The sequence below is a fragment of the Lolium perenne genome, chromosome 3, assembly GCF_019359855.2.
Source record: "Lolium perenne isolate Kyuss_39 chromosome 3, Kyuss_2.0, whole genome shotgun sequence".
Taxonomy (NCBI): Eukaryota; Viridiplantae; Streptophyta; class Magnoliopsida; order Poales; family Poaceae; genus Lolium; species Lolium perenne.
Window position 1 is genome coordinate 210,042,695 of NC_067246.2, and position 14,926 is coordinate 210,057,620.

General features: G+C 42.7%; 1 protein-coding gene across 1 annotated transcript; it reads left to right on the forward strand.

Moving 5' to 3' along the window:
• Positions 1–7,733: 7,733 nt before the first annotated feature.
• LOC127343216 (carboxyl-terminal-processing peptidase 1, chloroplastic) lies at positions 7,734–14,229 on the forward strand. Its single transcript, XM_051369332.2, has 13 exons — positions 7,734–8,153; positions 8,326–8,445; positions 9,141–9,278; positions 9,925–10,029; positions 10,127–10,295; positions 10,670–10,746; positions 11,115–11,159; positions 11,943–12,026; positions 12,505–12,543; positions 12,627–12,689; positions 12,803–12,932; positions 13,024–13,084; positions 13,896–14,229. Exons 1-12 carry the CDS (start codon positions 7,803–7,805, stop codon positions 13,077–13,079), a joined length of 1,377 nt encoding a protein of 458 aa, XP_051225292.1. The 5' UTR covers positions 7,734–7,802; the 3' UTR covers positions 13,080–13,084; positions 13,896–14,229.
• Positions 14,230–14,926: the final 697 nt, after the last annotated feature.

The following is a 14,926-nucleotide window of genomic DNA, read 5'->3' on the forward strand; positions in this document are numbered from 1 at the left end:
ACTACAAAGTGTTTTAGCCATGGAGATCGAAGTACCTGTTGAACATTGTAGGTATGGTTTACTTTGTGATCAAATAAATGTTTTGTGGACAAAGGATTGATTTTGAACAATGATAAACCAACTACATACAAAGAAGTTATGATGGGCCCTGACTCCGTTAAAATGGCCATGCGCCATGAAATCCAAGATAGATAAATATTTTTTGAAAGTAAATGGATCTACAAAATTGATGGACTTGGATGAAATATCCTTGAAGCTGCTCGACTTGTCGAAAAGTTGTTTACGACAAAGTTCAAAGAGTTGACTACGATAAGATTAGATCTTCCGTAGCAATGCTTACAGTATATGTGGATTATTCTAGTAATCGCTACATATTTCTTTTATGAGATATGCTAGTAGGATGGCAAAATACATTACTTAACAAAAGTGTGTATTTAAGGTGTATACAAGATACAACCAAGAGTTTTGCTAGTCCGTGGAATACTAGATAGGTATACGAACTTCAATTGGATGAAGTAAGTATCGCGGAGTTGGAATCTTCACCGGATGAAATAGTCAAAGAGTTTTTGATTTCACCAGAAACAATGCAGATGCTTGCATTTGCATGAAATTAAGTGGGAGCGCTGAGACATATTTATAATAGTTTATGTAGATGACATATAGTTGGTTATAAATGATGTAATTATATACTTGATTAAAAGGTTTCATTGAGAAATTAACTTCAATGAAAGGATATGGACTGAAACAAATTTAGTGTCAAGATCTACGAAGATAGATTGAAACATATAATAAGTTTAAGTCAAAGTACATAGAATGGATATTGAAGTAGTTCAATATAGAAATATTAATAAAATGTTCTTGTCATGTGAAGGTTTAACAGGACTTGAGTGTATCTTACACTCAATGAGTAAAAACACATGAGTGATTATAGATCACGAATAATATGTACACAATCAGATGTCCTGTGCTCTTAAAAGTGTTATGAGCATGTACCAGAATGATTCATGTGATGATCATTGAAAAACAGTAAGAATATTCTTGATTACTTAAGAAGAACTAAGAATATATAGTTTTGTATGGAGAAATGACAAACAAATCGCTGTAAGATGTTGCACCAATATTGGTTTTGTCACATATAAAAATAAAATTTTCAATCTCAAATTGGACTAAGTGTTGTTTAAAAGGTAGCACAATGAGCTAGAAGATGTCTATGCTAGATTTAGATGAGTTCTAAATATTGTGACGGATTCTACAAACGAAGGCAGAGTATGTCATTGTTTTGACAATGACTGAAGATGTTAAGTCGATAAGTTCTTTGAGAACTTGGTGTAGTTCCGATAGTGTCAGAACTTTGAAGCTATATTGTGTGTGACAATATTAGTGACATATTTCAGACCGCGGAATTAAGGTTCCACCAGAAGACCAAACATATTTAATGCCGACTCATTAGGAAAATGAATGATGCGTGAAGACGCAAATGAATTGCAAAATACATACGGTTCTGAGCATGTCAGGTCCGTTGACTAAAACCTCTCCCGTGAGCAAAACATGATAAAGCACCTGGAAGGCCAAGGTGTTATATCTTTACAAATGTAAACTAGATTATTGACTCTAGTGCAAGTGGGAGTGACAAGGTATTAACTTGTCAATGCCTACGGATTATAGACTAGGGTTTAGTTGGAAGTAGAGGGCAAGTAGATCTCGAAGGTTTCAGCCGAAAAGTACTCGACGATTATGAAACTAGGGTTTGTAAACAATGATTCGATGATTTCTGCGTCCCTCGACTCCCCCTTATATAGGAGGTGGAGCCGAGGGATTCGTGCTGTACAAGTTACAGAGTCCGAGGAGGTTTCTACCTCTTCCCGTAAGATTACAAATAACACTTCCTATTACAACTCTAATCTTTCCTTAATAATATCTTGGGCTCCCGAATCTTCTTATTCTTCGGGTAATGGGCCTTCAATAAACCCCGGGTACTATCTTCGGCAGGCCCATTTGGGATGCCTATGTCAGGGAGACTTTTGGAGATATGCCCAAGAGGCAATAATAAATGGTTATTATAATATATCTTTGTGTTTATGATAATATTTACATACCATGCTATAATTGTATTAACCGAAACATTGATACATGTGTGTTATGTAAACAACAAGGAGTCCCTAGTAAGCCTCTTGTATAACTAGCTTGTTGATTAATAGATGATCATAGTTTCATGATCATGAACATTGGATGTTATTAATAACAAGGTTATGTCATTATGTGAATGATGTAATGAACACACCCAATTAAGCGTAGCATAAGATCACTTCATTAAGTTCATTTGCTATAAGCTTTCGATACATAGTTACCTAGTCCTTTCGACCATGAGATCATATAAATCACTTATACCGGAAGGGTACTTTGAATACATCAAACTCCACTGCGTAAATGGGTGGTTATAAAGGTGGGATTAGGTATTCGGAAAGTATGAGTTGAGGCATATGGATCAACAGTGGGATTTGTCCATCCCGATGACAGATAGATATACTTTGGGCCCTCTCGGTGGAATGTCGTCTGATTAGCTTGCAAGCATGTGAATGGTTCACAAGAGATGATATACCACGGTACGAGTAAAGAGTATTTGTCTGAGACGAGGTTGAACAAGGCATATAGATACCGATGATCAAACCTCGGACAAGTAAAATATCGCATGACAAAGGGAATCGGTATCGTATGTGAATGGTTCAATCGATCACTAAGTCATCGTTGAATATGTGGGATCCATTATGGATCTCCAGATCCCGCTATTGGTTATTGGTCGGAGAGAAGTCTCAACCATGTCTGCATAGTTCGCGAACCGTAGGGTGGCACACTTAAGGTTTGATGTCGTTTAAGTAGATATGGAATATGGAATGGAGTTCGAAGTTTTGTTCGGAGTCTCGGATGGGATCCAGGACATCACGAGGAGTTCCGGAATGGTCCGGAGAATAAGATTCATATATAGGAAGTCATTTTATAAGTTTGAAAATGATCCGGTGCATTTATGGAAGGTTCTAGAAAAGCCCGGAAGAAATCACTATGGAAGGTGGAGTCCCGGAGGGACTCCACTAGCTAGGTCGGCCAACCCTAAGGGGAGGAGTCCCAGGTGGGCTCCACCTAAGGTGGCCGGCCACCCCACCTCAAGGAAAGGTGGGAGTCCCACCTTGAGTAGGACTCCCCCCTTGAGTAGGTTTCCCACCTATGGGAGGTTTTGTTGTTGGGGTCTTATTCGAAGACTTGGACTACAACTCTTGGGGATTTCCACCTATATAATGAGGAGGAGAGGGAGGGGGCAGCCCACTCTTGGCCGCACCACCTAGGCCCCCCCATGGCCGGCGCCCTACCCCCTTTCTCTCCCCAAACCCTAGCGCCCCTCCTCCACATACTACTTCCGCAGCGCATAGGCGAAACCCTGCCGGAGTTCTCCACCACCACCGCCACCACGCCGTCGTGCTACCGGGATTCCGAGGAGGATCTACTACTTCCGCTGCCCGCTGGAACGGGGAGGAGGACGTCGTCTTCATCAACACCGAACGTGTGACCGAGTACGGAGGTGCTGCCCGATTGTGGCACCGTCAAGATCTTCTACGCGCTTTTGAAAGCGGCAAGTGATCATCTTCTGCAACAACGAGATCTAATCTCGTAGGCTTTGGAAATCTTCAAGGGTTAGTTTCGTTCATCCCCTCGTTGCTCCCATCTTCTAGATTGCATCTTGGCTTGGATTGCGTTCTCGCGGTAGGAAATTTTTTGTTTTTTATGCTACGAATCCCATCACATACTATATAGTATATACACTAGTAGAAAAAGGCTCATTAGTGGCGCACCAAAAAAGCTATTCTGTGACGCATTCTCGCCACAAAAATAAGAATTTTGTGGCGCACCTGCCCATACGCCACAGAAAGTCTTATTTCTGTGGCGCACCGGCGGGTGGTGCGCCACAGAAAGAGGAAGTCTTATTTTTGTGGTGGTGGTGGTGGAGGAGGAGGAGGTGCAGGAGGTGGTGGTGGAGGAGGAGGGGGTGGTCGCCGAAGGAGGAGGAGAAGGTGGTGGTCGCAGGAGGAGGTGGAGGAGGAGGTGGTGGTCGCCGGAGGAGGAGGAGGAGAAGGTGGTCCACTCTCCAGAAAAGGAAGTGAGCTATTTCTTAAGTCTGTCATTCAAGCTATACCGACACACGTGATGAGTTTTTCCAAATCCCGATGTCTACCTGTGACTCGATGAGGAAAGCCATTTCAAATCAGTGGTGGGGGATGGAAAATGGAAAGAGGAAACTCCATTGATGGTCCTGGGAATGGCTGTCAACGCCAAAATCTTTGGGAGGATTGGGCTTCAGAGATATGGTCTTGTTTAATCAAACAATGTTGGGGCGACAATGTTGGCGCCTAATAACTGAACCGAATTCTCTCCGTGCTAGAGTGCTCAAAGCACGATATTTTCCGGATTGTGATACACTGGATGCACCACAACCATGCTCCTCCTCCTATACTTGGCGAAATATTCAATTTGGTATGCAGTTGGTGAAGAAAGGGGTCCATTGGGGTATTGGCGATGGAGCAAAGACAAAGATCCTAACTAATTCTTGTATTCCCCATTTGAAACCATACATGCTGCAACCTTCGGTGCCCATCCCTCGAGACCAGACAGTTGACTCTTTAATTCTTGAAAGCGTGAAGGCTTGGGATGTGGAGTTAGCTAGTTCGCACAATATTTGATGAGGATACAACTAACAAAGTGTTGCAGGGCCTATTAGTCGCCATGGTGGAGCAGACAACATGTCCTAGCCTCATGCTCGTTTCAATCGGTATACGGTAAGATCGGCTTATCACATTTTGTCCATGAGGATCGCTCTGCGGTCGATCGGAGCAAGTCTGGTCTAGGATCTTCTTCAATAACTCTTGACAGTGTTGACTCTAAGCTGTGGAAGAAACTCTGGGCAAGCAAAGCGCCATGCAAGATGATTGTCACTATGTGGAGGTTTGCCCACGATTGTCTTCCTTGCAGACACCAGTTTCAAAAACTCAATATTCCAACGTCAACAGAGTGTGTCTTCTACAACAAGCATGAAACCGTTGAACACGCCTTATTTTTTTGCCCATATGCCAGGGAGGGTTGGCACGGAATCCAGTCTGAACATGAGATTCATCTTCGAAGGAAGTCATTTATATATCCAAGAACCTGAGTTATGGAGTTTCTTGATCATGGTTCAGATGTTCATATTACTGATGCTATTACTGCTATGTGGCACATATGGGATGCAAGGAACAAAGCTCGAGAGGGAGAAGATGCTTTGCATCCTACGTCCTTGGCTGCCAAAGTGAATTCTTATGATCATGGTTCATCTTTACAAACCTGCTGCTAACCATAGGCGTGAGCTCTCTTCAGGCGCTAAATGGGTTCCGCCGCCGGAAGGTACGGTTCTGGTGAATGTTGATGCAACTATCTTTTCGGCATCAAAGCAGATGAGGGTTGGTATTGTTGCAAGAGACCACACTTGTAATTGTATCACTGCTTGTGGCGAGCGATCGGATAATGTTGCAGAGGCTCTTGCCATCCGCAAGGCTACCTTGTTTTCTCTTAATAAGGGTTTTTCGAAGATCATCATTACTTTGGATTGTTTTTCGGTGATACAAAGAATAAAATCTTCTGTGACTTATCGTTCTCCTTATGTCATAGTCATCGAAGATATTAAGGCTATCTCAAGACTGTCTACTTCTTGTGGTTTTCATCATGTGCTTCACGTGCTTAACGTTGCTGCGCTCATCAGTTAGCTAGAGAGTGTATTCCTTTAGTTAGCGTTGTGTGGTGTGGTGTTTCTCCGGATGGTATCCGAGAGGCTCTGTGTAATGACATTATGATTATTAATAAATAAAGACCACATCTATTTATTTACCTAATAATAAAGGGAGAAGCGTTTCCTTGGTTCGGTCCGTTTCGTCCGTTTGGTTTCGTTCGTTGGTCCTTCTATATATCCTTCGCTATCGAAAACCAATCGCTGTTTCCATGGGTTGATTGCTAAAACACGTTCCTAATTCAATCGGTAAGGAAACCGGACGTATCACGTATGTCAAGAGGGGAGCAACTATTACGATGAATCGGCCCAAAAAGATCAGAACGGCCCACCCCCCAACATGAACCAAAACGACCAGAAATCCACGCACGCACGAGCAAAGTATCCCGACCAGACCCGATCCTTCTGTGAGTATTTAAATATGGCAGCGATTACATCAAATCGATTCAAGTTGCGTTCGAAATCGAGTGTCCCAGCCTAGGAGACACGAGCTAGAGATTCGACGAGATATCAGGCGATAACAACAGAAGCAAAGTCGATGAGACGAGGTGGCGAAGACAGCCCTGCGAGGGCGCGGGTGCTTCAAGATCACGCACGAGGCAGCTGCGTTCCGCCACAGACGCCGCAGTGGCCACCCTCCACGATGCTGGCGCCGCCATCAACAGTTTCCTCTCACGCCTCTGTCTCGCCCGACAACGATCCTGCGATGTCGCCGCGGCCGGCCGGTGATTGAAGAAGTGTAGGGCAGCCGGACGCTAACATTGATTTGCTCACATAGATGTTAGATAAGCTTTGCCTCGACGACATGCTCAGCTGCCGCCGGCCTCCACGAGAAAGCAAGCGCCAACAAGAAAACGATTGTCATGACTTTGACCTCAGCTCCGCTTATCCACCACTCCACCAGTCGTGAGGTTCCGGCCGGTCGTCTTCGTCGCGACAAGGACGCCTATTCTTCTGCTCTCCTCCGCTGCCCACCAGATATCATGAGCTACGCCCGCTGTGTGGCTGGGGATATCGTCCTTAGAGTGATGAGGTCGCCTTCTGCTGTGATGATCCGCTTGCCCACGAGTGGCTCCTCGGGCTACAGGAAATCAGCGCCAGCGCTACCAGGCCTCTGTCGCCCGCTCGCAGGGTGGCACTAGGCAGCGGAGATGTAATCTGAATGAAGTGTGTTGATAAGTTTGGTGACTGCATTCTGATAACATAGAGTTGCACTGAGGCAATAATTACGCTGGAGGTGGACGTATTGTTCCTCAAGCTACTTCTGAATTTGAAGTAGCCATCTCAGCTCTAACGCTACTAGGTAGCTGCATTCAAGATAAATTAGATTTCTGAATTCTGAATCTATTTAACACGAAATTGAGAAATTACAAGGATTCTCTTTGGATATTTGACTTGACCATCCATTGCATATTTGCATTGCATAAGATAAAAGAATTAACGTGATTTTTTTGTTTCTATGATAGCATCATATTGTTAACAAAAGCTAAATAGTAGTGTTATATTTTTTTTAATCTTCGCACCTGACTTTCTTAACAAACTCGAAATAATTCAGGACACGATGAAATGCAGTATATGTTGCTCATCAACTGATTGAGATAATAAGAAAGTCTCTTTTATTAACTGGTGCTTGTTTGTTTCTCTCACATTTATGAAAAAACTGAGAGCTCCTTCAGCTACAGATTCTCCGAATCTAAACATAAATATATTCGGCCCATTTAGATTCCGCAGCAACGCGCGGGCATTGTCCTAGTGGTACCTAAAAGAGGGCCCTTCTTGTGTTAAAAAATGACAGCTGTTGGTTTTTCGTTTAAACAACAAATCAGGAAAGCATCCCAAAATTCCTCTTCCACTGCCTCCCCCCTGGCACTGGCGCTCTGCGGTCACTGAGCAACGGCCAGGCCCCATCGCCGCATCCACTCCTCCAAACCCCTACCACTGAAGTGCTGCCGCTCCCCTCCTCCAAGCGCCAAGCTCTGGAGGCGGAGCCAGCACCGCTATGCTGCCGCTTTCCTACGCGCCGCCGCACCCGCGGCCGAACCCCCGCCCTAGCCACAAGCCCAAGCCCCTGCCCCGCGCGCTCCCCTTCCCCGACGCCCTCCGCGCGGCGGCGGCGGCGGCCGCCATCTCTCTCTCCCTCCTCGCTGGCAACGCCGCGGGCGCACCGTCGGCGTGGGCGGCGGCGCAGCCCCCGGAAGAGACATGCCGCGGCGAGGACGGCGGACGGGACGCAGAGGTGAAGGCCGAGGCGGTGACCAACGAGCAGCTCGTGGAGGAGGCCTGGGAGGTGGTCAACGAGGGCTTCCTCCCCGACGCTGGCAGCCGCCCGTGGTCGCCGGAGCTGTGGATGGTAAGTTTGTTTCTGTGGCAATGCGATTAAGTGATGAAACTGTTCAGTGGTTCACCTGGCATCCCAATGGGAATGCTTAGTTCTTATACTGTTATCCTTAGATTTCGTTTCTCTCCTCTCTCGATTTCCTGATGAGTGATATAGTTAACCTTTTAATTTCGATCTGATGCAGCAACGCAAGCAGGATATTCTTCAAGGCTCAGTCAAATCCCGCTCTAGAAGCCATGAGATCATCACCAAAATGCTAGCTAGCCTGGGTGATCCATATACAAGATTCCTATCGCCCTCAGATGTGAGTTATTTACAAGTCGGAACTAAATAGGCTATGATAGTGGCTTGAATGGGCGAAACGCTGACCAGTTATATGACTACAAACCGTCTTCTTAAAGCTAAGGCTCGAATAATTTGGAGTAATAATTAGTCTGCAATTCAGTATGAGCTTGCCATTTTGTCTCCCTAGTAGCCATTTTTTACATATATTTTTTGTATAATGGAAGAGAAGTTCTCCCGGGGACATTTTACATTGCCACCAGCACTTGAGTTCCATGGTACTATCAATTACAACTGGTAAAGTTGATGTAAACCATAATACTTGTTTTGAGGTTATCTGAATATTAGCTAGAATCAGCTTATTGTCGTTCAATTATTTATAGTCAGAAAGACATAGTGTCATGCATGCTGACCCTCAAAGAGTCTTGTAGATCACATTGCTAGTCAGACAACGTTTTACAAAATCATGTGAATCGGACCTTTATTATCAGTTATTGTTCTGTGTAATTGGTACTTGGTACACCCTCTGGGCTAGCAAACCTCTATTTAGCCACTGTAGCAATGCCATCTTAGGTTCCTCTTTTCCTTTGCTTTCACAGTGATGACAATACAAACCAATATTTTGTTGCCTATATTTGCTGTAGTGATGTTTCTTATTGCTGATCTTTGTTGCCTATCTTTGCTCTATTCTGCATATGTTCAACCAATGTGCTGAAGTTCTCCAAAATGTCGAAATATGACATGACGGGGATTGGGTTGAACTTAAGAGAGATTCCTGATGACAGTGGCTCTTTAAGGTTGATGGTATTAGGACTGATACTAGATGGGCCTGCTCACTCTGCTGGTGTTAGACAGGTATCAGCTGCTAGATAATTTAGTTTGCACTTTTTTGCTTTTTCTTAGGAATCTTGCTTGAACAACAATTTTACATTCTGATCATGTTCCATTTTCTGTTATCTTCTTGTACAAAGTTATTTCATAGCAGATAGTCAAATCACATCATATATGAGCATTTGCATATGGCAGTATTTGACTATGTATACCCAATTTAAGATGCTTAAATGATGAAATGATGCTGAGGCATGTTTCTTCTTATACCTTGTGAAGTAAGAAGATAAGTAATGATGTTTTTGTCCTAAAAAATGACTAATAGCTTTAATAAAGTTAGAAAGGGTTAACTGGCTCTTTTGCTAAGAGCTTCACTTTCAAACATTGCATTTTCAGCTTTAGCTGTTTTTGTTTCACTACTAAAACTTACATGTGTTAAGATATTTTGAGAAATGGCAAGTTTTACTTTGACTTCTCTCATTCTCAACATTTAGTTTGGAAATCCAGTTTCTTTTGTAATTCTTGTCAGAGAACAATGTTGTTTCATTTTTGTTTCTGGTTATTGGGATCTCGCGAATATTTCATGACCTAGTTGGGCATGAACTTTAGCAGTTCCTTCATCTTATTTGGATAAATGGACATATTACCTAATCCTTATGGGTCGTTTTATCAGGGTGATGAGCTTTTGTCGGTCAATGGTATTGATGTAAGAGGTAAATCTGCATTCGACGTGTCATCCATGCTGCAAGGCCCAAAGGAAACATTTGTTACGATTAAGGTTCTGACCAATCTGATGAACATTGTATTTAGAGTGTCTGACATCTCTTTGTGCTCCTTATTTTCTAACTATCTTACCTTTTTAATACTACATCTAGGTTAAGCACGACAACTGTGGTCTTGTTGAGTCAATGAAGGTGCAAAGACAAATGGCTGCTCGCACTCCAATTTTCTATCGTTTGGAGAAAAGAGATAACGATAATTCATCTGTTGGATATATTCGCATTAAAGAGTTCAATGCAGTGGCCAAAAAAGATTTGGTCAGTGGTGTGTTGCTGGTTTGTTAACCTTACCTCTGTCATTTCTAAATCTGTTTGCCATTATTCTTTTAGCTAACTATCAATATGCTATTTTTTTTCGAATGGCAATCTAGTGTCTGATTCTTATGAGCTGATATGCATACATCTAAACATATAAATTCTTCCTTATTTATAATTCAAATAGAGAAGATCCTGAAAATTTAGAATATTGTTTCCCCTTTCACAAATTGAATGTACACTAAGGATGGTTTTTGTTTATTGTGTGTCTTTGGCTCACATGTAATTATTTTGACACTAGAATGTTATCAATCTTAGTTGTCCCTATTATTGCTGTTGTTAATCCACAACAAGCTATGTCCTAACGTGACTTGTCTTTTGTAGCACTGAAACGTCTACAGAATTCAGGTGCCTCCTATTTTGTTTTGGATCTGAGGGACAATCTTGGTGGACTAGTGCAAGTATGCCTTTTTTTTCCTTTTCATATTCTGCACTCGGCTCCTAAAAAGATTTTCATTTTAGGATAATGTGCAATATCTAAGGCATGTATACAGAAGGCCATATTGCCACCCTTTTCATTGGATCATTTATTGCTCTTGGATGGTGTATGGGAACCAAATTGGATGCTAGAATGATGTATTTTTAATCTGCTAGAACTAATGGTTTTTTATAGGGTGGGATATCCTACTCTTATTGATGTTTTTAAGTTGATATAAATTTCTCGAAATGGTTTGGGGCCCATCACATGGATTCAGAAGGAAACTGTCAATATATTATCTTTTCTGATGGGTTCTAGTTACACGGTCTGATATTTATGTTTATCTTGAAGGCTGGGATAGAGATTGCAAAGCTCTTCTTGAACAAAGGAGACACGGTATGGATCCTTCTTTCTTTTCAACTTGTAGTTGATTTTCTGTAATCCTTATACAGCAGGTGCATATTTTTACTTTCGAGTTAAAGTAAATTCCTTCTGGGCTTTTATAGAACGGAGGAAAAGGAGAGAAAATTTTGGAGGTCTTAAAGGGTTTGAATAGGACAGTAGATTTTCACACTATGTGTTTGCAATGAAGGATCGACAGCTTAGGATTATTTTAAAGGTCCAATCGAGTGACCCATTATAGAGGAAATTTCAACGAAGATAAGAGCCTGCTTGGAACACAAGAAATAATAAATGCAGGATTAGGAGAAAGACAAGAATTCAATGTCAAGTCTAGTGGATTCCTAGAGGAATCGGACACGCGGGAGATGTTTAATATAACTATTGCTGTATGAGTTAACAATATTCTTTTGAACTATAGATAGAAGATGTGGGAGAAAGAACAATCTTGCTTTGGTATGAGGTTTGGGCTCACATTAACAACCCTCCAATATGTAGGAGTTCCTTGGGACATTCCAACATGCCATAGATCCTGGGCCATTTCAACTTCCAAAGGCTCTCATAGAAAGAAATCCTATGGGATTTCAGTCCTACAAAATTTCTCTAAAACTCCTTTGATATAAATGGTCATGTGAAGCTTCGAAACAGCCATCTGAAACGATTCGTCGGTTTTGTTTCCTGTAGGACTGCACTATTCCTGCAGTTTCGCTATTCTGGTGTTTTCCAATTCGTGTGTTCCAAAGTTGGTCTTAAAATCTGAAGAAATAACATTTTTTTCAGGTCATTTATACTACTGGCCGAGATCGTCAAGTCCAAAATACAATTGTTGCTGACAGTGGACCTTTGGTTACAGCTCCTGTGATGGTAAGTTCCAGTTATGGTGATATACCTATTTCGAAATGCTTTAAGAGTTAGCAGTACAAAGTGATCTCAAGCAGATACCACTTTTGCACTGTTTTGTTGAACCGTGGAATTGTGAATACCTGCATTTACCCATATGCTCAGTCCTTTACCACATTAAAGCTGTTCAGTAGCTTCAGCTCACTGATGAAATTATGACACTTCTCTGTACTAAACTTGACAATGTGAGGACTGAGGAACCTCGAGGTGTGCATTATTAGTTGTACCCATACCCCATATCTCACTTCTTAATCAGATTGACACTCTAATGGCATAATGCAGATTCAGTTATCTGTTGTAGCAAAGTCCCCTTGTTAACCATGTACTCGTTGTCTACTGGAATTTAGCAGATCATGCCCATATTTTATTATGCTAGTCAAATCTCAGAGTTCAGACTCTCATTTGTATCTCACTGCCTGTCCATCCACACCTTCTGACACAGGTACTGGTAAATAATAGGACGGCAAGTGCCAGTGAAATAGTAAGTAACTACACTGTCTCACTGGTTGGTTCCATTAAAATTCATATCAGTATGAGCTCACCCTGATACTTATGATTTTATAGGTTGCTTCAGCTCTTCATGACAATTGCAAAGCCGTGCTTGTTGGTGAAAGGACTTATGGCAAGGTTTGAAGTTTGAACCGTCTTAAGTAGCAGATCTTATTGCACTGCCTGCTGTGATCAACAGGTTTATATTATGTCCTCTTTTTCATACGCAACTCAAGTGTCTGATATTGCAGGGCTTAATCCAGTCGGTGTTTGAACTTCATGATGGTTCTGGTATTGTCGTCACAGTTGGCAAATATGTGACGCCAGATCACAAAGACATCAATGGAGATGGAATAGAACCAGACTACCGCCGTCTTCCTGGTGCTGTTCACATTCACCGGATTTCCTTTTTGTTACTCATCGTGCAACGTGGTTGACCGCTTTGCTGAATTAACTTTTACCTCTGTGACAGATCTCAGTGAAGCCAGGGATTACCTTTTGCGTTGCCAAAGCAAGAAATTAAGCTGAGTCAAGTGCGTCTTTCTAAAGCTTCTTGCATAGTAATAAAAAACTATTTATCCTTTGCATATTTGGTTCTTGGTGTTAGACTACTTAGGGCATGTACAACGTGGAACGCTTGTACGGGCTCTTAAGACAAAAATTAATTGATTAACGTTGCAGCGATCTAGGTAAGAGCCTGCTTCTCCAACGCTAATTGCCTATGGACGCTTAATATATTCTGGCTAGCGCCCATCGTCTGCAACCGCACCGCGCAGGCGCCCCAACAATTTGCACTGTTTCGTACGTGATTGTCCGGGGAGATAAGCGCCTTCCTAGCACCGGACGCCCGCTTAAGCCGCGGCTGTAAAAAAAGGAAACGGAAGCGTCGGCGTCTAGATTTGCGCCGATGCTAGCTAAAATCCCAGGCTTCGATGGGAATAGGGAATAACTACCAGGAAATTGATCCTGGCGTCCGCTCCAAGGGTCCCCATTGTAGATGCCCTTATGCTTGACTGCTCGTAGCACTAGAAGCTAGTCCAGCTGGTCTAGTTTGACTACTTGCATAGTTGCATTATTGCATGTTAGGTTCTTCTCTGACTTTATATCTCAAGTTAGTTTAGTTTCACAAACAGTTTGTTAATAGGTGAATCATAGAGGTCCACACACTTGCTATCATAATACTTGGAGCACATGTGCTCATGCTCGGACAGGGCGTACAGATAAATGATTATTTACTGACTGTTCATCATCATAGGTTTCCATGTCATTAAATGTCTCTTTCTGGACCTAATGATCAATGTAGATAGCTATCATAGTGTACTTTGAATTTCCCCCCTTTTGCAGGGAACACTTGTGGATTATGGAACAGAGCCTAGGAATATTTCATAATGGTGAACTCCGTGATGTTGAAATCAGTGGTGCGCGGAGGTCATAAGATCTGCATGGAAGCATCAATACAAGCTTCTAGAGCGAGCATAGTGAACATATTCTGCAGCCCTGGCCCCTGGAGCTTGGTAGAAAAAACTTGTAAAATGCACCGGAGATACTTGGAATGCTCTGAGTCGCACGGCACTCAAGATTGCATTGGCTCCTGATGAATATACATACCTAGCACTAATCTGTAAATAATTGACATTCATTACAGAAAAAATATATATGGGTGCAAATGTGCAATAGTGACTCCAGTCCAAGCATTTTGTTAAGTGACTGCACTGAACACCAGATAATTCATACCTAGTGATGAGGGTCTTATAAGAGCATCCCAACAGAAGCGATATTTTAGCGTGTGCTATATTGCGTTTACAGCGTCATTTTTAGATATAGAGCGCGCCCTAAAAGTTTGCGCAATGCGGAAGCTGTATTTTGCGGTGCGTCAAAACAGCGCTCTACTAGCCTACTAGGCGCTGCATTTTACAGCGCGCGCCGCCGCGACAAACATAAAACACACTCAAATATGCAATCGAGAAGATCAAACAAATACAATAAAATCAATAAAAACGAACATCAAATAGTAGATACAAACATATTTATATTACACAATAAAAACAAACATCAAATAGAACGCGATGATCAAAACAACTACTCCCTCCTTCTCACAAAAGTTGTCTAAATTTTTTCTAGATAAACGCTCCAAGACAATGACACCGGCGGCTCCGACTAATCGGAGTCCCAGTGGAAGTCGAAGGAGTCCTCCGTTGAGGATGACATCGGCTCCAACGACGACAAGTTGTTCCAGCGCGAGTCATCGGGGGAATCCTGTGATTCTCCAGCTGCGCGAGGATGAACGCGCTGCGCTGCGCCTTGTCGAGCCTCCTCTTGAGGTGGCTCTGGTGCATGTTCTCCCTCCTCTGCGTGGCATCGGCGATGATGGCCTG

What these genes read in the sequence shown, in the direction of transcription:
- LOC127343216 (XM_051369332.2), top strand. Translation starts at nt 7,803, where the DNA reads ATGCTGCCGCTTTCCTACGCGCCGCCGCACCCGCGGCCGAACCCCCGC. An exon ending in ACTCTGCTGGTGTTAGACAG is followed by an intron (nt 9,279 to 9,924) that starts GTATCAGCTGCT and finishes TCGTTTTATCAG; the next exon opens with GGTGATGAGCTTTTGTCGGT. An exon ending in AGACTACCGCCGTCTTCCTG is followed by an intron (nt 12,933 to 13,023) that starts GTGCTGTTCACA and finishes CCTCTGTGACAG; the next exon opens with ATCTCAGTGAAGCCAGGGAT.